The sequence below is a fragment of the Erythrolamprus reginae genome, chromosome 5, assembly GCF_031021105.1.
Source record: "Erythrolamprus reginae isolate rEryReg1 chromosome 5, rEryReg1.hap1, whole genome shotgun sequence".
In the NCBI taxonomy this organism is placed as follows: domain Eukaryota; kingdom Metazoa; phylum Chordata; class Lepidosauria; order Squamata; family Dipsadidae; genus Erythrolamprus; species Erythrolamprus reginae.
In genome coordinates, this window is record NC_091954.1 from 46510889 (window position 1) to 46534201 (window position 23313).

Genomic DNA, 23313 nt, shown 5'->3' on the forward strand with positions numbered 1-23313 from the left:
TCACATCACAAAACATACTACATTTGTCGGCCAGGGGGCAAGGGTCTAATGGCCCTAAGCCTGACGGCCCAGATAGGTCTTTAAGCTTTTACAGAAGGTGAGGAGGGTGGGGTCAGTATGAATCTCGGGGGGGTGGAGCTGATTCCAGAGAGTTGGGGCTCACACAGAGAAGACTCTTCCCCTAGGTCCCGCCAAATTATCTAGTTGATAGGACCTGGAGAAGGCCGACTCTGTGGGAACTAACCGGTTATTGAGATTCATGTGGAAGAAGGTGGTCCCGCAGGTATTCTGACATCATGTGCTGTCCACCCCACCGCCGATTTTGTGAAGGGGAAAAAGTCACGATACGTCACATTATGAAACATTATGAAGCATGACACTGTGAGTTTGACAAACATAGAATTCTCATTCCCTCCCTCCTTCCCTCTCTCTCTTTCTCTCTCCCTCTTGTATGTGTATTTGCATTAACGGAAATGTCTTTTACAAAATAAATTTTCTGGTTTATATATTTAGTTAGATTCAAATTGCCTTATGAAGAATTGGTGTATGTTTGGTTAGATTATCTTTGTATTTATATATTTCGTTAGATTGTCTTTGTGCCTTTTAGTCTGTTTACAGTGCTCATGATTTCTGAAACTAACGTTTATACAAAGTAAGAAATAAAACCCATTAAAAAGTATAACCCCACATCTAAACCTAACAAAAGAAACCTTTGTGGCAATTTCTGGGTTTGCACAGTATCATGTGGAGGTTAAAACACAGATTTGTTTGAATGCATGGAGACAGGATGTCTAAAGGAAGAAATTAACAGAAGATGATTCAAGATCTCTTGAATACAAGATCATTCTAGCAGTAGGGGAAATGTTTTAACTTTTCCCATTAAACTAGACTGCTGAAATGGGCCGGGGGAGGGGGAAGTTAAGGGAAATAGGTGTTGAATTTGGTTTCAGCATAATGAGGTCAGCTCACTTCTATGTACTTCCACATTACATAGTTTTTTTCACCAACCAGTTCTTCATAAAGCAATTTAAATCTAATTTTCACTTCTTCTGACTGCAAAACACAGAATGTTCAGGGAACAACATAATCCAACCAATGATCATGCCCAGCTAGCCGGTAATAGAATACTCCAAAATTTAATTCAGTCAGTGCCACAATCCGTGAGATATTTCAGTTTCTGGAGCCACAGATATCTCTATCACATTTCATAGAAAACGAATATAAATATATTAGAAGCATCTTCCACATACAGCCTTGCCCCCACATTTTCACTTCTTGTTGAGTGTGCTTGTATAATTATTTGGGGAAAAATTCTGAGCAGTTGTCCGAAAGGACTGTTCTATTAAATTTAAAGCCACTTGCCAACTATGGTCCTTGGAAATCCAATTAATAATGGTCTTGAAATGGATAGCAAGCTGATATTTGTATAAGGAATAAGGAATCAGGAATCAAGAAGTAAAGTGGCCATTTATTTGCACATAACTCCAATGACTGCATGAACATGTCCTTATAGTTTATTTGCAGTAACATGGTATTGGCTTGCCATTGGGTCTCTTTTTTACTGTAGTTTAGGCCTCTAATATTTGTTGTATTTCCCATATATGTACTGACAAAGTTTGATATTGTTTAGTTTTCCAAACATCCAAGCTCAACTCAAAGCTAGTAAATGCGCAATAAAATTATTTATTTATATCCAAAATTTATGGGCTCTTCATAACTGCTGCATGCAATTCCCTTAATCAAATATTTATTTTAAATCAAATATTTTAATAAAAAGTTTTAATAAAATGTTGTAAAATGTATTTTCATTTATAAAATTTATTTTATGAACATAATATGTATACATATAAACCTTAACTGATTAATTGTAAGACCTAATAATAGAATAGAATTCTTTAATTGGCCAAGTGAGATTGGACACACAAGGAATTGGTCTTGGTGCATATGCTCTCAGTGTACATAAAAGAAAATATAGATTTGTCAAGAATTATGTGGTACAACAAAGATTGTCATAGGGGTCAAATAAGCAATGAAAAAACAATATTAATAAAAATCTTAGGATGCAAGCAACAAGTTACAGTCATACAGTCCTAAGTAGAAGGAAATGGGTGATAGAAATGATGAGGAAAAAACTAGTAGAAATAGAAGTGCAGACTTAGTAAAAAGTTTGATGGTGTTGAGGAAATTATTTGTTTAGTAGAGTGATGGCGTTCGGGAAAAAACTGTTCTTGTATCTAGTTATTTTGGTGTGCAGTGCTCTGTAGCAACGTTTGAGGGTAGGAGTTGAAACAGTTTATGTTCAGGACGTGAGGGGTCAGTGAGCAAGTCTAAGACCTTTTCTGAATTCATATTTAAACTTTAGTTTGTTTATTGCAATTCTGCCTTGATTGAAATGCAAGACAGAGCACCCAACCATGTGGGGCATGCTGGACTGAAGAATCATGACTGGATCAAAATGTTCATGTAGTTTCATACCGGAGTGGGGAAATTGAGGTCTCCCTTATCCAATCCAATTCAGCTGTTCCATTGTGGCTTTTTATGGCCTGGACACAGTACTGCCTTCAGGTTTAAATACAAGTACAGACTATTTTCACAGAATTATAGAGTTGAAAGAGACTATAGAGGTCATCTAGTTCAAACCTCTTTTCAGTGCATGATTAACATTTCTTTGTCAGCTGACTAAACTCTGTTTGAAGATCTTTAATGAAGATAATAATATGGTAGTGTGCTCCACTGGCTGACAGTGCATACAATCTAGACTATGGGTGTCAAACTCATGTTGTCACATCAATATCACGTGAGATATCAGGGTGCTTTCCCTCTTTGCTAAAACAGGCATGGTAGTAGTCAGTGTGTGACACATTTGGCCTGTGGGCCGGGAGTTTGTCAGTCCTATCTAGACATTCTACTAATCTATAGTATTTACCTGCTTCCTGATAATTTTAATCCATTGGCCTGATTGTGTCTTCTGGAGAACAGAGAATATGTCTATTTCTTCTTCTGTGACAGTCCTTAAGATATTTCCAACCTGCTTGCTATAATTTTACTCATTCTCCAGAAAGGATAAATATAATATGACTTCAGTAACTGAGTTGTCGAAGCGTGGAACTCATTACTGGATTCCATACTGTCATCTGCAAACCCCCAACACTTTACCCTTAGATTATCTACGGTTGACCTATCCAGATTCCTAAGAGGTCAGTAAGGGGCGAGTACAAGTGCACAAGAGTGCCTTCCGTCCCCTGTCCTATTGCTCTCCTATATCTCATATACCTTTCTTCTAGTCCTATATCTCTTCTTCTATTCTTTCATTGATATGTTCTATTACTATACCTTCTTTTCTATTATTTCTTAGATATATTTTACTATGAGTATCTCCTCTATAACCATCATGTATTTTACTATGTGTATATAGATATATACCCACTAAAACCCTCATTTATTGGACAAAATAAATAAATAATAAATAAATAAATAAATAAATAATCTGTCATTGAAAAAACATTTGAGGAAAGAAGAGTAAATGACACAATTTTGAAATATTTTTAATGCAAACCCCCATAGTTCTTACATTAAAAGGAAAGAAAACCTATTTTGCTGTGCTTGACTTTGTAACTTCAGTAAATCCTTGTTCATTTGTAATTCAGCAGAAAGGAGAGGAGTAGTCACTGAATCTTTATTTCTCCGCTGATGGAATGTGGCAGGAGAAATCCCTACAGGAAAGAGTTTCAAGGTGCCCCTGCTATAGTTACAAATTGACAGAATTCTAGAGATGATTCACCTTCTGTTTCAAAGAGTCTATTGCTAACTCTTTGATTAAGCAAAGGCAGATACAAGTCACTTCTTTGTCCCCTTTATTCCAGCAGTCAGCTAATCCTCAAAATATGGAGAGTTTATTTGGGAAAAATGTTATTGTTTATCCTGCTACTATTGTAAGCAGAGTGTAAAGAAAATGATGCGAGGAATAATGGCTTGGATCTTAAGCGGGGGAAATATTGTCATAGGAATTTTAAGTGTTGTCCTTGCCTTTGTCCCTAAAGGTTCTATAGATAAAGTCTACACATATGCTAGGATTCAGTCTCGGTTGGTTGGTTGGTTGGTTGGTTGGTTGGTTGGTTGGTTGATTATGTGCCATCAAGTTGTGTTCAATGTTTAGCAACTACATTTTATCAATGAAAACCCATCATTTAAAGCCTTATATGGCTTGGGCCCAGGTTACTTGAAGAGCCTTCCTTTCTCAGTTGCATCTATCTGAACCCCTGAATGAGAAGGCAGGATATGTTATGGGTCCCCTTTCTTAAGGAGGTTCATCTAGTGGGACCAAGAAGAAGGGTCTTTTCTAGTGTGTCCCTCCCTGTGGAACATCATCTCTACAGAGATAAGATTGACTCTTGTCTTGATACCCTTTGGAAAGAACCTGAAAGCACTGTTTTGTCAGCAGACCTGTGGACACCAGGATATACAGGTCCCATCAAGTCGGTTGTTTGATTATTGTCACAAAATGAATTGTCCTTAGATTAACCACAAAGCCAGCAAATCCACATTTTTTAAAGTCTTTTTAAAAGTGCTAATTTTCCTGCACTATTACTGAAGATAATATTTCTGTCACGGAATACCTTTATTAACCAGTCAAAGAATAATAGCCAAAGAACAATAGCCTACCGTCTCTCCTGAATTATAAATACCTTTACATTAACTTTTGCCCATACTTCAATGGTTGTCATCTTATTTGTGTGGATTTAAAATATTCTAGAGAGTATAGAAACAATCAGATTTTATAATGCTTTTCTAATCTTCAAAACTCATGCTTTCTAGGTGGCTTTTTTTAGCAGTTACAGTTCATATGATTCCTTGCAGTGTAGTGCAACAACAAGTCAAAAGTAGGCAGAGTAAAACTGATTCCTGGAGAGACTAAGAAACCAACATGGAAGCTTGAAGTTCACTCAGAAACAATTCTGCTTGTGCAAGTAACATTAAACTATAGCTGAATATTATGCATCAGATTTTCTCATCTAGGTAAAGAGACTCATGTTGATATGATTTGAACTCTTTCAGATGCAACTTAATGAATTTAACTTCTTATCTCATGATCATGTCTTCCATTTTTCCATTTTCTAACCTGACTTTTAAAGGCCAAATTATGAACTAAATACAACTGAGATTTTGACTGATTTTAAAAACATACACATATTTGTCCTTGTCATTTTTTTCTTCCCAAAGCCTCCTTTAGGTTATTCTTTTTTATATTCAGTTTAGATGCTCAGCTGGCAGACAAGAACCAATGGTTTCATGATTTGACTTCTTCTATGCCTGCTGAGCAGGAAAAAAATAACCTTGAAAGCACCTCTTCTATCAGAGTTATCTTGGAAACAAATATACTGTTGCAGAAATTTTAAACTTTAGTAGCAAAGTTTTAGTTTTAAAAATGTGGATCATGAAGGTGAAGGCACTCAAACACTGAGATTCAATCATGGGTGAGATTAACCATTTAGGAAATAGAGATAATGTGAATTCTCTAGCTATTCTTTTTCTTGTATCAATTTTGATTACAACTTAGAAAAACTATAAGAGGGCCAAAAAATGATTTGTCTGCAAGTTTCTTGATCTACGGTGAGTTATATGTTTATTTAAATGTGAAAAACAGAAAATCATAGAGGATATAATGGTGATAGAAATTGGCACATTGCATATACTGAACATTTGTTTAACAAAATGAAAACAAACCTATAAGAGTTTCAGCATTGAATCTTTGTCACTATGTACATCAATTTATATATGATAAAATGAATAGAATAATAGTTTGAAGAAGCCATTGTAGACAAACTGAATCTAGTCCCCTTAGTTAATATAGAAATCCATATTTCTGATTCCAAGTTGTTATTGCAGTGTTTGCTTGAAAATATCCAACAAAAGAAGAGCTCAGGAGCTCCTTACATAATTGGTTCAAGGTCAAAAAGCTCTTACAATTAGGAATTTTTGTTATGTTCTTTTGGAATATTCTTAGGTATATCTTCCCTATCATGTTATGTTCCTATTTTATGTTATGTTATGTCATGTCATGTCATGTTTTTCCCTATAATATTCTTCCCTATAATTAATTAAATTCTTTTTCTCTTCTTTCTTTCCACCATTCCCAGCATTAGAGATTTCTCTAGAAAGCTAGATATTTTCATAATCTGTCCATAGGATAATTGGATTTTGTAATCTATGCCTCAATCAGAATTCTGGGGGGTTTTGTTCAATGATTCATTGATTCTTTGATTTATTTTCTTGGCTGACAATGGTTTACTTCTTATCTTGCTTCTTCAAAGTCTAATTTTCCCTTCCATAATGTGTCCCTGAGAATACTGTTACAATTCTTTAAAAGTATAGACACAAAGCACCTGAACTGTGAGCCATCCAGCGTCATTGCTGAGATAGGTGGCTATAGAAATCAAATAAATCTGAATATCTTTTAAGCCTTCATAGCTGGTCTACCAAGCAACAGATTTCATGACTACTTGTTCTTTTATTGTTGATGGTTAATTCTAAAAGGCACACATTATCTATAGCATCAGCACTACATTATCAATTCTAAACTGGTTCTTGTACCTACTGTCATTTATATCTATATACCTTCTTTATTTTAGTCCCATCTTTTCATTATGCTCCTTAACTATGTATAGTACAATACAAAATTCATTTCCTTCTTAACTTCCATTGTAATAATCTAATCTTTCTTACACAAAAGTTATACCCTTTGGTGAGGTTATGTTATATAGCTAATCCTTGACTTACAACAATTTGTGGTTCAAAGTTATGACAGCATTGAAAAAAATGAAATATGACTAGTCCCTGAAGTTACAGCCATTGCAGTACCCTGGTAGTCATGCAATCAAATTTTGGGTGCTTGGCAGTTGCCCATGCTTATGACCATGGGGGTGTTTCATCTGCCCCCACCTACCTATCTTCTTCCCAATTTATGTGCTTTTGGTTGCCCAGCCCAGCTGCATCCCTTAGTGATAGGGTTATGATTGAATACCTGGAGTCTCCAGTGCTCTCAGCCAGCTACAACTGCTCCCAGGCTTCGAATTCAGCCTCTGCGCTGCCACTGACAAATGTTTCCACAAGCCCTACATCACAACCAACCACCCCAGCACAAAGCCCCAATTGACTCAGTTGCCGGCAAAACCATAGGCCCTGCCAAGCCAGTGATCTTCAGTGTCTCTTTCCTCCTGCTATTGGTGAGGTGCACCTGGCTTGACTCTATGCTAGGCAGTTTTTTTCAAGAGGCAGCTGGGCTTTCTGGTTTGGTTTGAAGGCATTTCGCTTCTCATCCAAGAAGCTTCTTCAGTGCTGACTGAATGGTGGAGAATGGAATCCGGTAAGAGTTGAAGAGGCTTCTTGGATGAGAAATGAAATGTTTTCAAGGAAAAAACAAAGAAAGTCCAGTTGCCTCTTGAAAAAAACATCTTTGAAACAGCCAAGACCTGGATGACTGAGAATCTCCATAGATATTCTGCAAATAGAACACTCACACTTGGGATGCTTCTGAAGATCTTTAGAAAGATTCTGAGGTTTTCTGGAGCATCATGAAAGTGAGGTATCTGCGAATCTCAAACAATTTGCCTGTTCTCACGCTGTTTTTTTTCTTGACTCCTTGAGCTTGTGCCACACAGCAGCACTCCCCAATTTGCATCGCAGCATCTCCCTACACCCATTACACTTCTTACCTGCGATGCCTTCCACTTCCAGTTTAACAATCCATGCATCTGGAATTGCAACAGAAATGGGGAGTGCCAGGATTCCTGTTGCTAAGCAATACAATCACATGATGTTATACTTTATAGTCACATCATGTAATGTTAACGATGGAAATTCTGGCCCCATTTGTATTCGTAAACCGAGGACTATCTATATTCTATAAACCATAAGGGACAGGGCAAAAATTTAATTTAATGTGGGTTTCAATCTAATTATGGTTACATTAATGAAACAATTACTTTGATCACACCTCATGTATTTAATAATTTTCTCTTCTATCATATTAAAAACGACAGTTCAGTGGCAACTTGGAAGCGGTTAAATTGATAAATGGTGCATCTCAATTCAACTGCAACCTGTTCCCCTTGACAAAACAATTTTCACACATCCCCTTCTTTGCTTCTGGGTTGGTTGAGTTCTTCAATTGTCGGGACTGACAGCTTAAGACATTGCACTGCCTGAGGTGAAGGGGGAAATGTCCCCTTTTATTCTTCAGCAGTGGTGAAGAGACAGCATACTTGATCAAGTCTGAAGTTATAGGTCAACTGAGAGTGCAGGTCAAACAATATGCAGCCCCCTCCACAGAATCCTTCTCCTCCACAGCTGCTAGTCTGACTCCATGCAAAGGCCTGGTCAACCATGTTAATTGCTCTCCGGAAACCAAAGGGAGCTAGAAATTCAAGATGGGCTTAGATTTCCATCACTTTGACTAACTTATTTAATGTTTCCTGGCTTTAATCCTCATCCACTGTCTCATTATAATTGATGCACATAGTCAGCCTTCGGAGACCTCTTGGCAAGTGAGGATATACTGAAGTGTTCTTGATACTGCAGTAAAGGTGATGACTGCTTTTTCTAAGCATAAATACAACTGGATTCAGATGAACATTTTTCATGATAATACTGTCTTAGCTATAATTCCAGAGTTGCCATGATACCAAAACAAAGAACAATGAAAATTATTCCATATATGTGAAATAGGATCTTGACTGAGAATAGAAGAGCATTAGACCCTTCGTTAATTATTGGTGGAGTTCCTATTTACATATTTCACCCCTGAGATGCTTATTAATTATAGTTGTATTATATGCAACAGAAGCCAAGGTTTTTTTTAGAAAGGAATGTTATATAGCTGAAGCTATCATCAAACCACCTTTATGCCAAACAATATGAAACTCATTTATTAACCCTTGTGTTGTATAATTTTAATGTTTCATTTCAAGGAAACTAATTAATATAAGACAGATCACTTGCTATAGACAGTACTGGATAAATTAGAGATCTCACTGTGATGAACTGAATAAAAATGACGTTGAAATAACAATTTAAATCTCAAAAACTATGATGTAGTTATTTTAAGGATACCAGATAGTTTTACATAATGAACAATCCTGGGGCCTTAATGTTATGTGTGTGTGTGTGTGTGTGTGTGAAAGAGAAAGAGAGAGAGAGAGATTTTGTAATGTGCAAAAGGATATGTCTTTGTTATTTTATATATTAATGTAAATTCCCTCTCCCTTCTAAAGTAATTTTTCCCCAAAATCACAGCTTAGAGAATTGTAAAGCCGATGTCCATCTCTGCATCTAACACTTGTTTGTTTCTGTTGGCATTTTATAGATTTATGTTACAGAGGGCTTCTGAAATCCATATTTTCAGAAGTACTTAGAAATAAGAAAATTGACAGTCTCCCTTAGTGTTTTCAAGTAATTACTTCTGTGCTGGTTTGGAAGACATTCAGAGACACCCTTCAGTGGACTAATAATTGTTTAGAGCTTACGAATGCATTCTTTTTAGCAAAAAGAATTTTCCATCTCTTTCCAATTTTTTAATGCTTTAGGAAGGTTGTAAATGCTAACATCAGGATCTGGGATTAAGGGTTTTGCACAACGACTTTAGATATTTATTTCATCTGTGCAGCGGTAGGTTACTCCCAGTCTGGCCTGGTTCTTAGAACCAATAGCGCCAATGGTAGAAGGCCCCGACCATCCACCCTTCTGCTCAAGCACAGAAGTGTCATACATGCGCACAAACTGGTAGTAAATTGTTTTAGGACCCACTACTGCATCTGCGGTATTGTTTCCTGTTTTGCTTTATGGCTTATGAATTCTCTTTTTTTCTTAGAGTTGTTATATTTTGATATTGTATTAAGAATGCTCCATTTACACAAAATATAATAATTGTCCCGATGATACCAATATTCTTCAGTATAGAGCTCAGTATTTATATTGCAAAAAGCTTTCCTCCACCCCAAAAATTGTCCTATTCATGCTGCTATTTGTGCATCCGAATTCATCGTAACATATTTTCATTGCTGAAGGGCAATGTTTTTGTGACATTTTTTTCTAAGGGAATGTTTTCCTTGTGTTGCACTTCAGATTCATCCACTTGGGCGCTCATTCAAGTCTATTCCTCAAGTTGCTAACATTTCCTTATGCAGATATCAATTTTGAATCCCTTGCCTGGGTTTCAAAAACTTCCACTTAAAATCCAGAACTTCTTCTCACTTGCAGCTGTTCCCTGCAAAATCTGAGAGATTGGGCCCATAGAACTGGGAAAAGGTGGTCCTGTAAATTCTCAGGGGCAAAGCTGCGAAGAGCATTATAAATTAATCCCAGCATTTTAAATTTATCAGTAAGATACTGCAGGGGCCACATTTTTGTTGCTGTTTATTTCACGAGTCAAAATATACAACATATGCAAGCAGTAACATCCTGGGTTAGTTGTAGGTTTCAAAGGCAGTTTCCACAGTAAGCATGTTGCGATAATACAATAAAGTGGTGATGAGGTCGTGCATCTGGTCGTCCAGATGTAGTTGTGTCCTTTGCATCAGACTGGGTCAGAATTGGTGCACCAATTGGGATAACCTGGTTATGGCTTCTATTTGCTTTTTAAAGGAAGCTAAGAGTCAGGAGGAGCCATGGATTATGAACCTACTTGTTCAAGGGTGATGCTTGTCAATAGAGATAACACTGCCATTGACAGATAATCCCAGTATGTAAACAGTAATTCTATTACTATTAGGTTTCAGATTTAATCTGTTCTCTTCCATTTAGATAGCTTGCAAGCTGTTGGATGTGTCACCAGTAGCAACTTTCCAAAGGCCAGGGATGGCAATATAAAACTGGGTGCAGTATTGATGATTAATGTACCACAAAGATCACTTCACCCAGTCACATTAGCTACTAAGAGGCAGGGGACAGAGGGGTTCCCATGTAATGCTCCACATGTCAAAGCCACTGGGATTTCTTCTTTTTCCCACTCCCAGAGCATCAAAATATAAAGAACAATTGCTGATTGACCCAGTAAATGGTATCACTTTAAAACTAAAAACATTTTTCCCTCTTAAACAAACCTTGGGTCCATGAATTGCCTGAAGACACTTACATAAATATCTATAAAATACACATCACACCTTTAAATATAAGAATAGAATGTGAATGGGGAAAATAATGTTCCAGAGGACTGGGAAATGGTTATCATGTACCTATATCATACTTAGCCAAATTATGATATATGCTGCTTATAATATACAATATTTCAAGTCAGTATGGTGCATCAAAAGAAGGCAACATGTGACAGATTTACAAGTCAAATCTAATTACATGTAATAGTAAATAAGTCCCAAAGGTTATCTCCCTGGCTCTTGTTTTGAAAGAGCATCAAAAATTGAGTCTCTGCTTCATGTCATTGTTTTTCAGAGCCAAAAGTGTATTTCGGATTAGACTGCAACTGGCAGAATAAGTAAAAAAAGCTTGGGAATAAATTGATTTCATTAGATTTTAAGGCTGCAGTCCTATGGTACCTGTGTAATCAAGAGATCAAAAGATTCATTGGAGCATTTCCTCCGGATCCCTGAGAATCAGCACAGAATTTCAGAGACAGGGATAGGAGTCACACCTTGAGATAAATGTATTTTAATATTAGTGTGTGGTATAGATTTCTTTCCTCTAGATTCAATGGAACAGAATGTAGGCAAGTATGTAGGGGAAAGTTGTGCTAGAATTGGATACCTCAAACAGGAAAGTTCATCTCACAGTCTTGGAGTCATTTCTGTAAAGCCCCAAACTTTTTAGCTTGATTAATGATAAAAAGCAAGAAGCCCATCCCATTCCATAGGATTTTTTTTTTTAATTCATTTGTCCAATACACAAATACATAGGAAGAAAAATAGACATGTGGTAATATATATAAGGGTAAAAGTGAACTTAGAGGAGAGGATATATGAAAGGAGAGAATATATATGATAGGTGAAAGAAAGGAGAGACAATTGGACAGGGGAAGAAAGGCACGCCAGTGCACTTAAATACAAACATTTAAGAATTCACAATTCAATACAATGCAAGTGCATCATGCAGAGGCCAGGACATTTTTTAAAAAAAATCCAGGAAAAACAATCCAGAAAAGACTGGGATGGCTCTTTGAAAAGAAGAGCTTCATCTTTCACTTCTCTTGAAAGGTGGCTAAAGTTAAGCATAATCCCATTTCCAGTAGAAGGCATTTGCAGAGGTATAACACTATTATAGAGAAGTAGGATCTCTGTGCCTTGGCTTATCATATTTTTCCAAAGCAGGGGAATCACCAGCTGCTTTTCCTGCCAAAATCAACCCTTTGGCACCCTATAAAAGAGCACCAACCAAACTAGCGATGGCGTCACTGTAAAATAGTGGTCCCCTCCCATTTCCTAAGGTTTGCTAAATAGGATATTTGCTAAATAGGATACAATCAATGGGATTAAAACTTTTCCAAAAAAGATCATCCAGATTCTAAGATCATCCACTGATATAACTAAACGGGTCTTCAGAATAGAAAAAGGGATGAACTCTGATTGCAAAACAATCTTCACTAAAAAGGAGAAGTTTGGAGACTGTGCAACAATTGTCCAATATCTCTGGGTACAGCAAGAATATCTTAAGATGGGGAGCTTACCACTTCCTCCTGCCTACCTACCTTTACAAATGTGATTGTTGATCGCAACCACTCAAAACAAAGCTGAAACGGATGCTGCCTCAATTATTAGGCAGACCTCTTATGGATATACAAACCAATATTCTGTGCAAGTCTAGAAATGAAGAAGGAACTGTGAGGGACCACAATTTGCTCTTGCAGAATTAAACATATTTGTCAGTGTAGAGTGGATAGTTGAGTTAATTAGATATGCCTATGATTGTCTATGTATATGTACAGTGTATGAACATCCAGGTAGATGTATCTTGGTGCTTTGGAAGTAAACTGTGATTTATATGTAAGATTGCCTTGGAGAAAGAGGGAGGTCTGTCTCTAAACACAAATGATCAGCAGATAGGTTGTGCAATCAGATTATCAAATAAGTAGATATTTACTTTATCATGCAACATTCAGAGAAAGGTGATTCAGAACATATTAACCAAGGAGGACAGGATTATACTATTTCAGTTCTCCAGAATAAGTATTCTAAAACCTAACTCCTGGAATTAGAATTCATTAATTCCATACAGAATTAATCTGTATGAATTTTGCTTCCTTGATTGTCTACTATAGTTAAGAGGATTGACAGTAGGAAACACTTGTAAGGAGGAATTGAAACCATGTTGAACAGTATCCTTACAAGTTGGCCTTCTGGCATGTCAATGCTTTACAACTTCTCATGCCCAGCATGGTAGCCATTTTGCTAGAGCACCATAATATCATTCAAATATTTAAAGAATTCTCAGACAACACCTGTAAGATGTTGTAATTCCTGAACTAGTATGATTGGCTCAGGAATTCTGGGAGTTGAAGTCCACAAGTCATAGAAAAGCCAACTTTGCCTGCCCTTGGTCTATGGCAGGGGTAGGCACAGTTGGCACTTTTAGGACATGTGGACTTCAACACCCAGAATTCCTGAGCTACCATGATTGGCTCAGGAATTCTGGGAGTCGAAGACCACAAGTCATAGAAGAGCTAACTTTGCCTACCCGTGGTCTAGGGGTTAAGACACCAGGTTAGAACACAAGAGACAATGAGTTCAAGTCCCACATTAGGCATGAAAGACAACTGGATGACCTTGGGCCAATCACTCACTGTCATCCCAACTTACTTCACAAGTTGTGGGGAGAATAGAAAATGTGTTAGATATGTTCATTGCCCCAAGTTATTACTAAAAATAATAAAGGCAATATAAATAGGTAAATAAAAATAAAACATCTTGCTATTCCTAATCATCCTAATTTTGCAAGGCCTAATGTTATTGTAAAATGTATGTTGATATAAAATAGTGGTTAAATACACCAGTCTACCTAGAAAAACTTAACTTGAATTAGGAAAAATGGGAAGCAAAGCAAGGTTATATTGTCTATAACCACCCACTTCCCTCTTCAAGGAAGCAGCTAGAATTTGTGTGACACTGAAATAAAAATTACCATGAAAGCTCTTGATGTATTCTAAAAGAAAAACCAAAACAGCTAATTGTCTCATTGAAGTTTGCTAATGTTACTAGTACAAAGTAACTTGTGTTTCTAATTATTAGATAACCTGTTCAAACCAAAGGAACGGTACATTTCAGAAAAGGAAATGCATATGCGATCAAAAAGGTAGGAGCCTCCTAAAGGATATTGAAATTTTTCCATCATGAACTTGATCTTTTCCCTTCATCTTCTCCTTTCTTCATAAGCAATCATGAATCCCCAGGTTTGATTTTATCTACTTTATAGCTCGATGCAAATTAAATCCATCCTTTTATTGTATAGCATATTGAATATAATCATGGGACAGCGCAATAAACAATATTAATTCCTAGGGACACAGTTTGTATTTTCTTAGTTTTATTTGAATGTGTATCACATCTACGTTATTTTGCCTTTTGTTGAGCAACTGATGGGAATCAGAATGTTCTTGAGTGCATTCTTAGACTGATTGGGAGATCATGTTAGCCACTGGCTGAGAGGATTCCTTTAGGCACCTTCTATCAAAGTGCAAACAGCAGCTAGCATACCCAGAGCAAATATATTATTTAATAATAGCCAGTTTCTAAATATTTTCATGGGCAGGTGTGTGTTTCTGGGAGGTATGTTTCTCTACATTTGTATCTCAAGGTGGGATAGATGTGTACAAGAGATTCTTCTTAGATGAGACATGCGTGAGAATTATCTTTTACAAAAAATAAGATGAGAAGAGCTGGATCCTTTCTCTGTGTGTGTGTGTGTGTGTGTGTGTGTGTGTGTGTGTGTGTGTGTGTGTTTGTGCGTATGTGTGTACATGCATGTGTGTGATATGTTTTTGCTGAATTTAAAAGTTAAGGAAGACTAGGATAGATCTATTTTGGCCTTATTCTGGCCTCATCAGCTAGGCATACTCTCTCATTGGGATTTGAACTTGCAGCCTTTGCCTTGTAAGGCAGAGAATTAACCTCTAGGCTACAGTATCTAATCCCGTCAGCTTTGAACCAGGAAAGGTACACACACACACACACACACACACACACACACACACACACACATATATATATATATGACTATAACTATGACTACAGCTACTATACAACTATAACTATAACTCTATCTATCTATCTATCTATCTATCTATCTATCTATCTATCTATCTATCTATCTATCTATCTATGGTTCACCCTAAAAATCATTAAAAAGGCACAATTCACAGTTACATTTGTAAATTTATTTATTTATTGTTTGATTGACTGATTTGATTTGATTTGATTTGTATGCCGCCCTTCTCCAAAACCTCAGGGTGGCTCATAGAATACAGTGTAAAAACAAAGCGTATAAAACAAATCTAATATATTAAAAAACTACAGCTAAAAACCCAATATATTCATCAATCAACCAATCCAATCACACCATGCATCACATTTATTGGTCAGGGGGTCTAGATCTAATTGCCCTAGGCCTGGCGACATAGGTGAGTCTTGAGACTCTTGCAGAAGGCAAGGAGGGTTGGGGCAGTGTGGATCTCTGAGAGGAGCTGATTCTAAATGTTGACATATTCACAATAGATATCATAACATAAACTATAATAGAGGACATTGTTGTTTTAGTTGAACAATATATAGTAAGTAACTGAAATGATACCGGTATAATGTAAATATTTTTAAAATACTGTAGGTTTACTTAATTTGTGTTATAGTTTTGAACAGTTTTTACCTGCCATGCTAGTCTTAATATGCGGGATATTAGATATATTAAAAAAATAATTAAAGCACATTTTGAAATGCATTGTGTCAAGAGCCTATTGAGAGCTGCATTCTAGAATGATTAAAAATAACTACACTATGTTTAATTGTTGCAGAATTTATAACAATCTTCCTGAAGTGAAGAAGAAACAAGAAGAGAAACAGAAACGGATAATCATACAGAGCAATAAAAAGCGGGTTGAAATATTTAAAAAGGTAAAAGATTTCCAATTGTTAAAATACAAACCCACCCCACTTATTATACAGCAAAGCAGGAAGCTAAATGATCAACATTCTCATTCTATTTTTTTCTCATAGCTGACCTACAGCTTTAGTATACAAAAGCAGAAATTTCATATCCTACATTCCACTATTTGTGCTTTGAACATCAATGGGGAGTGTAAATAAGATCATGAAATTATACTGATATTTTTCCTATAAGTGTAAAATCTTATTGTCCATAAGGACATGCTCAAATGTAATAATGGGCTAAATAATTATATGTAACAGAATTATGTTAGATCCACTTGTGAGATTTGTAGAGCTGGACAATTGGCCAGCTTTATAAATTCATTTATGAGGAATTGTATCTCTTAGAAAGTAAGTTCTTGTCACAGTGAAGAAAAAATGTTTGTAATAAGAATATAGTGGTACCTCTACCTAAGAACGCCTCTACTTAATCATTTTTTTAGGTAAGAATTGGGTGTTCAAGGTTTTTTTGCCTCCTCTCAAGAACCATTTTCTACTTAAGAATCCAAGTCCAGAAAAATTTCCCAGGAAATTTGAGAGCAGCACAAGGGTCCGGCCAGTTTCCTGCCATTCCCCCTTTAATTCTGGCCATCTCGGGCCTTACTGGGCTGCCAGAGAAGCCTTTTGGTGGCGCTTAAGGAGACTTTGGCAGTCCAGAGCGAATGAAGCATTTTCCTTTGTGGGCACTTGGAGAGGGAATAAATCTCCCCCAGTGCCCAGAGAAAAACGCTTCCTTCACTCTGAGCAGCACAGAGCAAATGGAGTGTTTTCCTTTCTCTGGGCACCTGAAAAGGGAATAAAAAGGGCTTCCCCAGGTATGCCCATGTTACATCACCACTCCGCATCTCCATTGGTTGCCGATCAATTTCCGGTCACAATTCAAAGTGTTGGTTATGACCTATAACGCCCTTCATGGCATTGGACCACAATATCTCCAAGACCGCCTTCTGCTGCACGAATCCCAGCGACCAGTCAGGTCCCACAGAGTTGGCCTTCTCTGTTGATGAAACAATGTAGTCTGGCGGGACCAAGGGGAAGAGCCTTCTCTGTGGCAGCCCCGACCCTCTGGAATCAACTCCCCCCAGAGATTAGGATTACCCCCACCCTCCTTGCCTTTCACAAACTCCTTAAAACCCACCTCTGTCATCAGGCATGGGGAAATTGATTCCCCTGGACCATTTCTGCTTTATGTATGGTTTATATGAGATGTATGATTGTTTTTTATATTAAGGGTTTTAAATTGTTTTAATTATTGGATTTGTATTGTTTTGCTGTTGTGAGCCACTCCGAGTGTTTGAAGAGGGGCGGCATACAAATTTAATAAATAAATAAATAAACCACTTTGCTGTGATGATTCCCTCGCGCTGCCTCCCATACACTTGGCGCGAGGTTGCCTCCCGGAGCGTCTGGGCATGGAAAGGCAAAAGAGGGCGCTTTGGCCTGGCCAGATCAACTCAGCTTCAGCCAAACTGAGGAGTCACCACAGTGAAGGAAAGGTGTCGGCTACAAAGCGAGCGAGCGAGAGGAGAGGCGAGCTCTTCAGCATGGGAAGGAAGAGAAAACAGGTAGCAGCAGCAGCCTTTTGGTCAATGGAGCAGGAGGTTCCCCCCTCTCACCCACCTGGGTTTCTCTTGTGCAGTGTATGGGAGGCAGCCTCACGCCAGGTGTGTGAGAGGCATGTGCCCCTCCTTGCCGCCTCAGAGTCCCTCTTTTTTTTTAAGCCTTAAAGTTTTGGATATTTTTTTATTCCCTTCACTTCACCTTCTTCCTTCGGCAGCGACTGTCCTCCTCCTCTTCTTCCTCCTCCTGCTCCCACCCAAATTCCAAGCTTTTGTTTCTTTCCTAATGGGTTTGCATGCATTATTTGCTTTTACATTGATTCCTATGGGAAAAATTGCTTTTACTGTACTTACAAACTTTTCTATTTAAGAACCTGATCTCAGAACAAATTAAATTCTTAAGTAGAGGTACCACTGTACATGGTTTCTATTGTAAATATTATTATATTTCAATGGTGAAAAAAGTAAAGATCTACATTTAGACAAGAAAAACAAAATGCGCACGTACAGTATATGTGGTACCTGGCTAATTAGTAGTAATACATACGAAGAACGGTTGCAGGAACTGAATATGTGTAATTTAATGAAAATAATAAGAAAGACTATAGGAGACATGATAGCAGTGTTCCAATATCTTAGGGTTTGCCACAAAGAGGGAGTCAAACTATTCTCCAAAGCACCTGGGGGTAGGTCAAGAAGCAATGGGTGAAAGAAGATAAGGAACTTAGAACTAAGGAGAAATTTCCTGACAGTTAGAACAATTAATCTGTGGGACATTTTATCTCCAGAAGTTGTGAATGCTTCAACACTGGAATTTTTAAAGAAGATGTTGGATAACTCTTTGTCTGAGGTGGTGTAGGGTTTTCTACCTAAGCAGGGGGCTGGACTAGAAGACCTCCAAGGTCCTTTCCATCTCTTTTATTCTATTCTGTTCTGTTCTATTCCACTGTAATTGTATTATGCATCATTATTTTTACATTGTACATTTAATTGCTTATACAGTATTATGATTCTAAGATGCCTTTGTCCTTAAAATGCTTAGTGCTGCAAGCTTTTATGTTTGCATTTATGTTTGTTTTCCTTCAGCAATTATTGGACCAACTTCTTCAAAGAAATACAGAATGAATAAAGATTCCTGGATACAACACATCATTCTTCTTGGAACTCCAAGGCCTTTGAAAATTAAAAAGCAATATAAATCTAGTATGACCTTTAATCACAAAGCAGCCTTATTTGTTTATGGACAAAAAATATGTTTCTTAAAAAATAATTCTGTAAAGTTACTAGATTAGTTTCCAGTGAAGAAAGCTTTAAAATTGTTAAAGTAAACACATTATTTATTTTCTGTCTTTTAAACCACAAAGACAACTTTTAAATTATGACTGCAGGATATTTATGCTTATATACAATAAACCCTAATGTATGCATTCCATTTATACATTGCATCAAGTTTATAACTTTTAAATAAAAGGGGAAATGAATATAGTTGCTATTATGGTTAGAAACAAACCTTTAATAGCAAAGATGACTATTTATTTGAACTTCATATTTAAATTAATGGCTAATAGAAGGGGCAAATATTTTAATCTACATAGAACTGTATTTCTGTTTCATATAATGAATAGGATACCAGTTTAAAATAATATTTAATATCTAGTTATTATAATCAAACATGTTATTTGCTAAACTATGTAATTTTGCCTTGTCCTATATTTATTAGAAGTGATATACTGTATTTAAAACTTGGTTATTTTGATCAGTCAGCATAAAAGATTATACAATTCAAAACAACAAATGTATGCTCCACAAATGTTTCAAATTATTATTTGCATATTCCATAATAAAGCAAGCTCAACTTCATTTAAATAAATAAAACAGACCAAGCTCTATTAATTTTATTCATCTCCAAACTATCATTAAAATTCAAAATAATATTCATACATGAGGAAGAGAATAATTCGCCCAAAAGAAACTTTACTGAAGGAGGAAACTTCATTTACCGTATAAATTGTAGCAATTGTGCAAGCTACTACATAGGAGAAAGGGCAAAACAATTAAAAACTAGTGTGCATGAATATAAATTAGCGGTCTGATGCCAGGAATTGTAGTACTGTACTTTTAGTAGTTTTAAATAAATTTTAAACATTCCAGTGATCGTGATGGCTGTTGCCTGTTCAGTTACACAGAGACACACGCTCTATTGCTTCATGCTGTTGTGGGTGGAAGAGTGACAATCTTTGTGGAAAATCTGGATGTTTATGAAGTCTTTGAATACTTCTGCATTTCTTATTTTTTTTAAATTAATTTTTGTTTTAAAAAAACAAAGGTTAGGAAGTAAGTAATTAAATATTATTTCAGCTACAATTCCAGAATACCTGTTCACATGATATTATTTCAAAGTTCCAAGTTTCATAACCTTAGTACTATATTGTGATATTAATAACATTTTCCGAAGATCAACAAAGAATATAAAATGTAATTGCATTCCTATTCAGTGTGAGATGAGGAACTGATTTTTCATTGCAACTATTGTAATATTGCATTTTAGTGCTTCCTTTATAGATATTGTACATATAGAACTGCTTGTTTATAAAAATATTTTTAATATAACAGTTGAGACATGACCCATATGATTTTAAAATATTGTATGCTCTTATTACAAGACTTTATTTAGCTTTTGATTTAATGATTTGAATAATATCCAATATTTTATTTTAATATCCAAGATTTTCCTAGAATTATTTGGTGGCCCTTGATTAGAAACAGGTTCCCAAACAGATTTTTAATTCAGAATCTGAACTTTACTTTAAATGTCTTGGACATAAACAAAGGGGATTGCAATATTTCCCCCTCCCTCCCACCCCAATTTGTTGTAACTGGGTTGGCACAAACAACTAATACATAACCCTTAACATTAAATGGAAGTTGAGGCTTAAGAAGATTTACCATAACAACGATGTTCGTCCATCGTGTTCAAGGAGGACCATGATATCTAATGGTTGTGGGCTGTACACAGGGGTGGGCCACCATTCCCAGCCCTACCAGAATGGGCCGGGACCATGCAAGCGTGCCCTGCATGTGCGTACCCATGTGGAGTTCAGCTTCTGTGCATGTGCAGAAGGCAAATCTCACACAAGGATGCTTGCACACAAGATTCCTGGTTTTCCAAAAAAAAAAAGCCCCAGAAACAGGCAAAAATAAGGTAAGTGGCCGCCCGCGCTGCTGTCATTCACCTCTGTTCACCCTGCTCGCCTCTCGCTCTTGGGGCGAACAGCAGCAGCATGGGCGGTGAGAAGGAGCTAGCGCAAGCACAGGCATTGGGGGGAGCTGGCACGAGCCCAGGTAGTGGTGGGGAGCCGGCGCGAGAAGCGAGTGAGGGGCAAATGCTGGCAGCATGGGTGTTGGGGGGGAGCCAGCACAAGTGCAGGCGGTGGAGGGAGCTGGCATGAGAGATGAGCAAGGGGCAAACGGTGGGGGAAGGAAGGGCTCGCGGTGAGGGAAGATCAGGCGGAGGTCTGGGGAAGCGCCAGTGGCACGTACATGCCTGTGCACACACTTGCATGCCTGGCGGTGCCACCAGAGCTAAGCTGCGTGCTACATTGCCACCACCGGAATCGCATTCCCCTTTGTTCAGGCCCACCCCTGGCTGTACACAATGTGTCCACAGGTGGATGGTAAGGCCTATATGGGCACAAAATGTTCTGCCATATGTTGAGTAGACATGTGTGGGCACCATTGTCAAAGCATTTGTATTTTGCCATAAACTGGTAAATTGGATATCTATTTGTGTTTTATTTTTTTCCCCTCTGACTTTTTATGTTGCTTCCAGCCTTCCACAGATGACAAATCTATGGCTAATATTGTTGACTCAGTCTCTCTCCCATTATATTTCTCATTTAAAATTGGTCTCTTGGCATTCACTAATTTCTAGCTGCACCTGACTACATTTTGAAAAACATGCTTTCAGTTTTCTAAAATAAGACATAAAAGACAGCTTCAGTCCCCAGAATCATATTTTTTTGCCCTAATTCTAGGCCCTAGCTGGACCCCTTAAGCTTTCATAGAAAAATTTAAATAATTGACAACCAATGGTTTAGTCTGGAAATGTGACCTATCCCAGAAGCAAGAGAAGCAAATGGGAATAATTGGGACCATACTTATAGAAGTGGGGATGGGGGTGGGGAAGAGTGTATGAAAGATGATAGATATCATTAATGTTTTATAACTTATTTTCATTATTTCCTAAATATCTGGCTAGAAATGGGGACAATCATCTGCTAATACATGTGAGAACTCTGAAATATTATATAAGACTCACAACCTATAGAAAACCAAAAAGTACTCTCTCTTGCTAACCCCATTACTGATAGTAGTTAATGTCAAAAATTCATATTGATATTGTTGTGACATGTTGATCATTGAGTCTTCTTTTCCAGTAAAATATTTTAGGCAAGCAGCATCAAAACATTTGATTTAAATTTATCCTGGTGCAACTCTTGCAGCATGATTTTTTTTCAGTGCATTTGAACAGCATTTTGAAAGAAAAAACTCCCTTTACATTCCTTTTTTTTATTGGAACAAATTTGAACTGCCCATTTGCTTCCTGAAAGTAAACATCTGCCCTATATTTCCTTAATCAATTCAGGCTTTGAAATGAATCATAATGCAGCCCTTTAAATTACATTTAATATATTTTGAGGTTAATTACCATGCCTCCTTCCCATATTATTTATTGAAAAAATTATAGTGTTTGGAAGTTCTTTTTTAAAAAATTACACTTTTGAAAGATTAACACATTTAGCAAGTATTAAAACTTCTATATATTTTTTAAAGCTTGGATAACAAATTGAAATATTTCTTCTTTCCTAACTGGGTTTGGCATTTTACCAAAACTGTAGGAGGGAAAATGGTTCAATAACCATCTTCAGTGACTTATGAAGTTGGATAGCAAAGAATATCATCTGTCTACCAGATGCAAAACTGGCATGGAGAAAAAATTCTCATACAGATGATAGTGTAAGCAATTATATAGAGAAGAGGTCCAAGGTTAAGAAGTAGGGAAGTGTCATCAATAACTGAGAAAAATAGCCCCATTTCCTTAATAGAGCCAATAATGCTGATTGATTAACATCTCAAAATGGATTTATTGCTCTATTATTAAGAGAACTTTATTAGCTTTTTCGTAACAAGTTTATTTAGAACATTTTACAGCAGCTACATATTCATTATTGTATCTGATATTTTGCTAAGTATAATAAACAACTGGATTATTTCATGGTCATAGTGTAAAGTCTCAAATAAAAAACAGTAAAGTAAGGAACTCTAATCACGAGAGACAGGCAGAGAGACAAGTCATTCAAGATATTTTTTTTTACATTGATGCAGAAATATTCAAAATAAATATTTCAGGTTGGTTGAAACAGTTCCCTAGATATATCTTTTATTTATTTATTAAATTTATATGCTGCCCATCTTAACTATCCAGAATTTTATTTTTTGCCTTTCAGAGCTGCACCTTAATTGAAATTTGTATCTGGTATTTTAAAATACTGAATAGTAGCATTTGGTACTATTTATCTTTGATAATTTATTATCTGGTTTCTATTTACTATAGCAGA

General features: G+C 36.7%; 1 protein-coding gene across 1 annotated transcript in view; it reads left to right on the forward strand.

The window, feature by feature from the left end:
- C5H10orf90 (chromosome 5 C10orf90 homolog) overlaps nt 1–18865 on the forward strand; it is a 135717-nt gene extending 116852 nt beyond the window's left edge. The window contains exons 7-9 of the mRNA XM_070753990.1: nt 14229–14292; nt 16004–16103; nt 18782–18865. Of these exons, the coding sequence (XP_070610091.1) occupies nt 14229–14292; nt 16004–16103; nt 18782–18820 (203 nt within the window). The 3' untranslated portion in view covers nt 18821–18865. The remainder of the gene's footprint in view (nt 1–14228; nt 14293–16003; nt 16104–18781) is intronic.
- Nucleotides 18866–23313: the final 4448 nt, after the last annotated feature.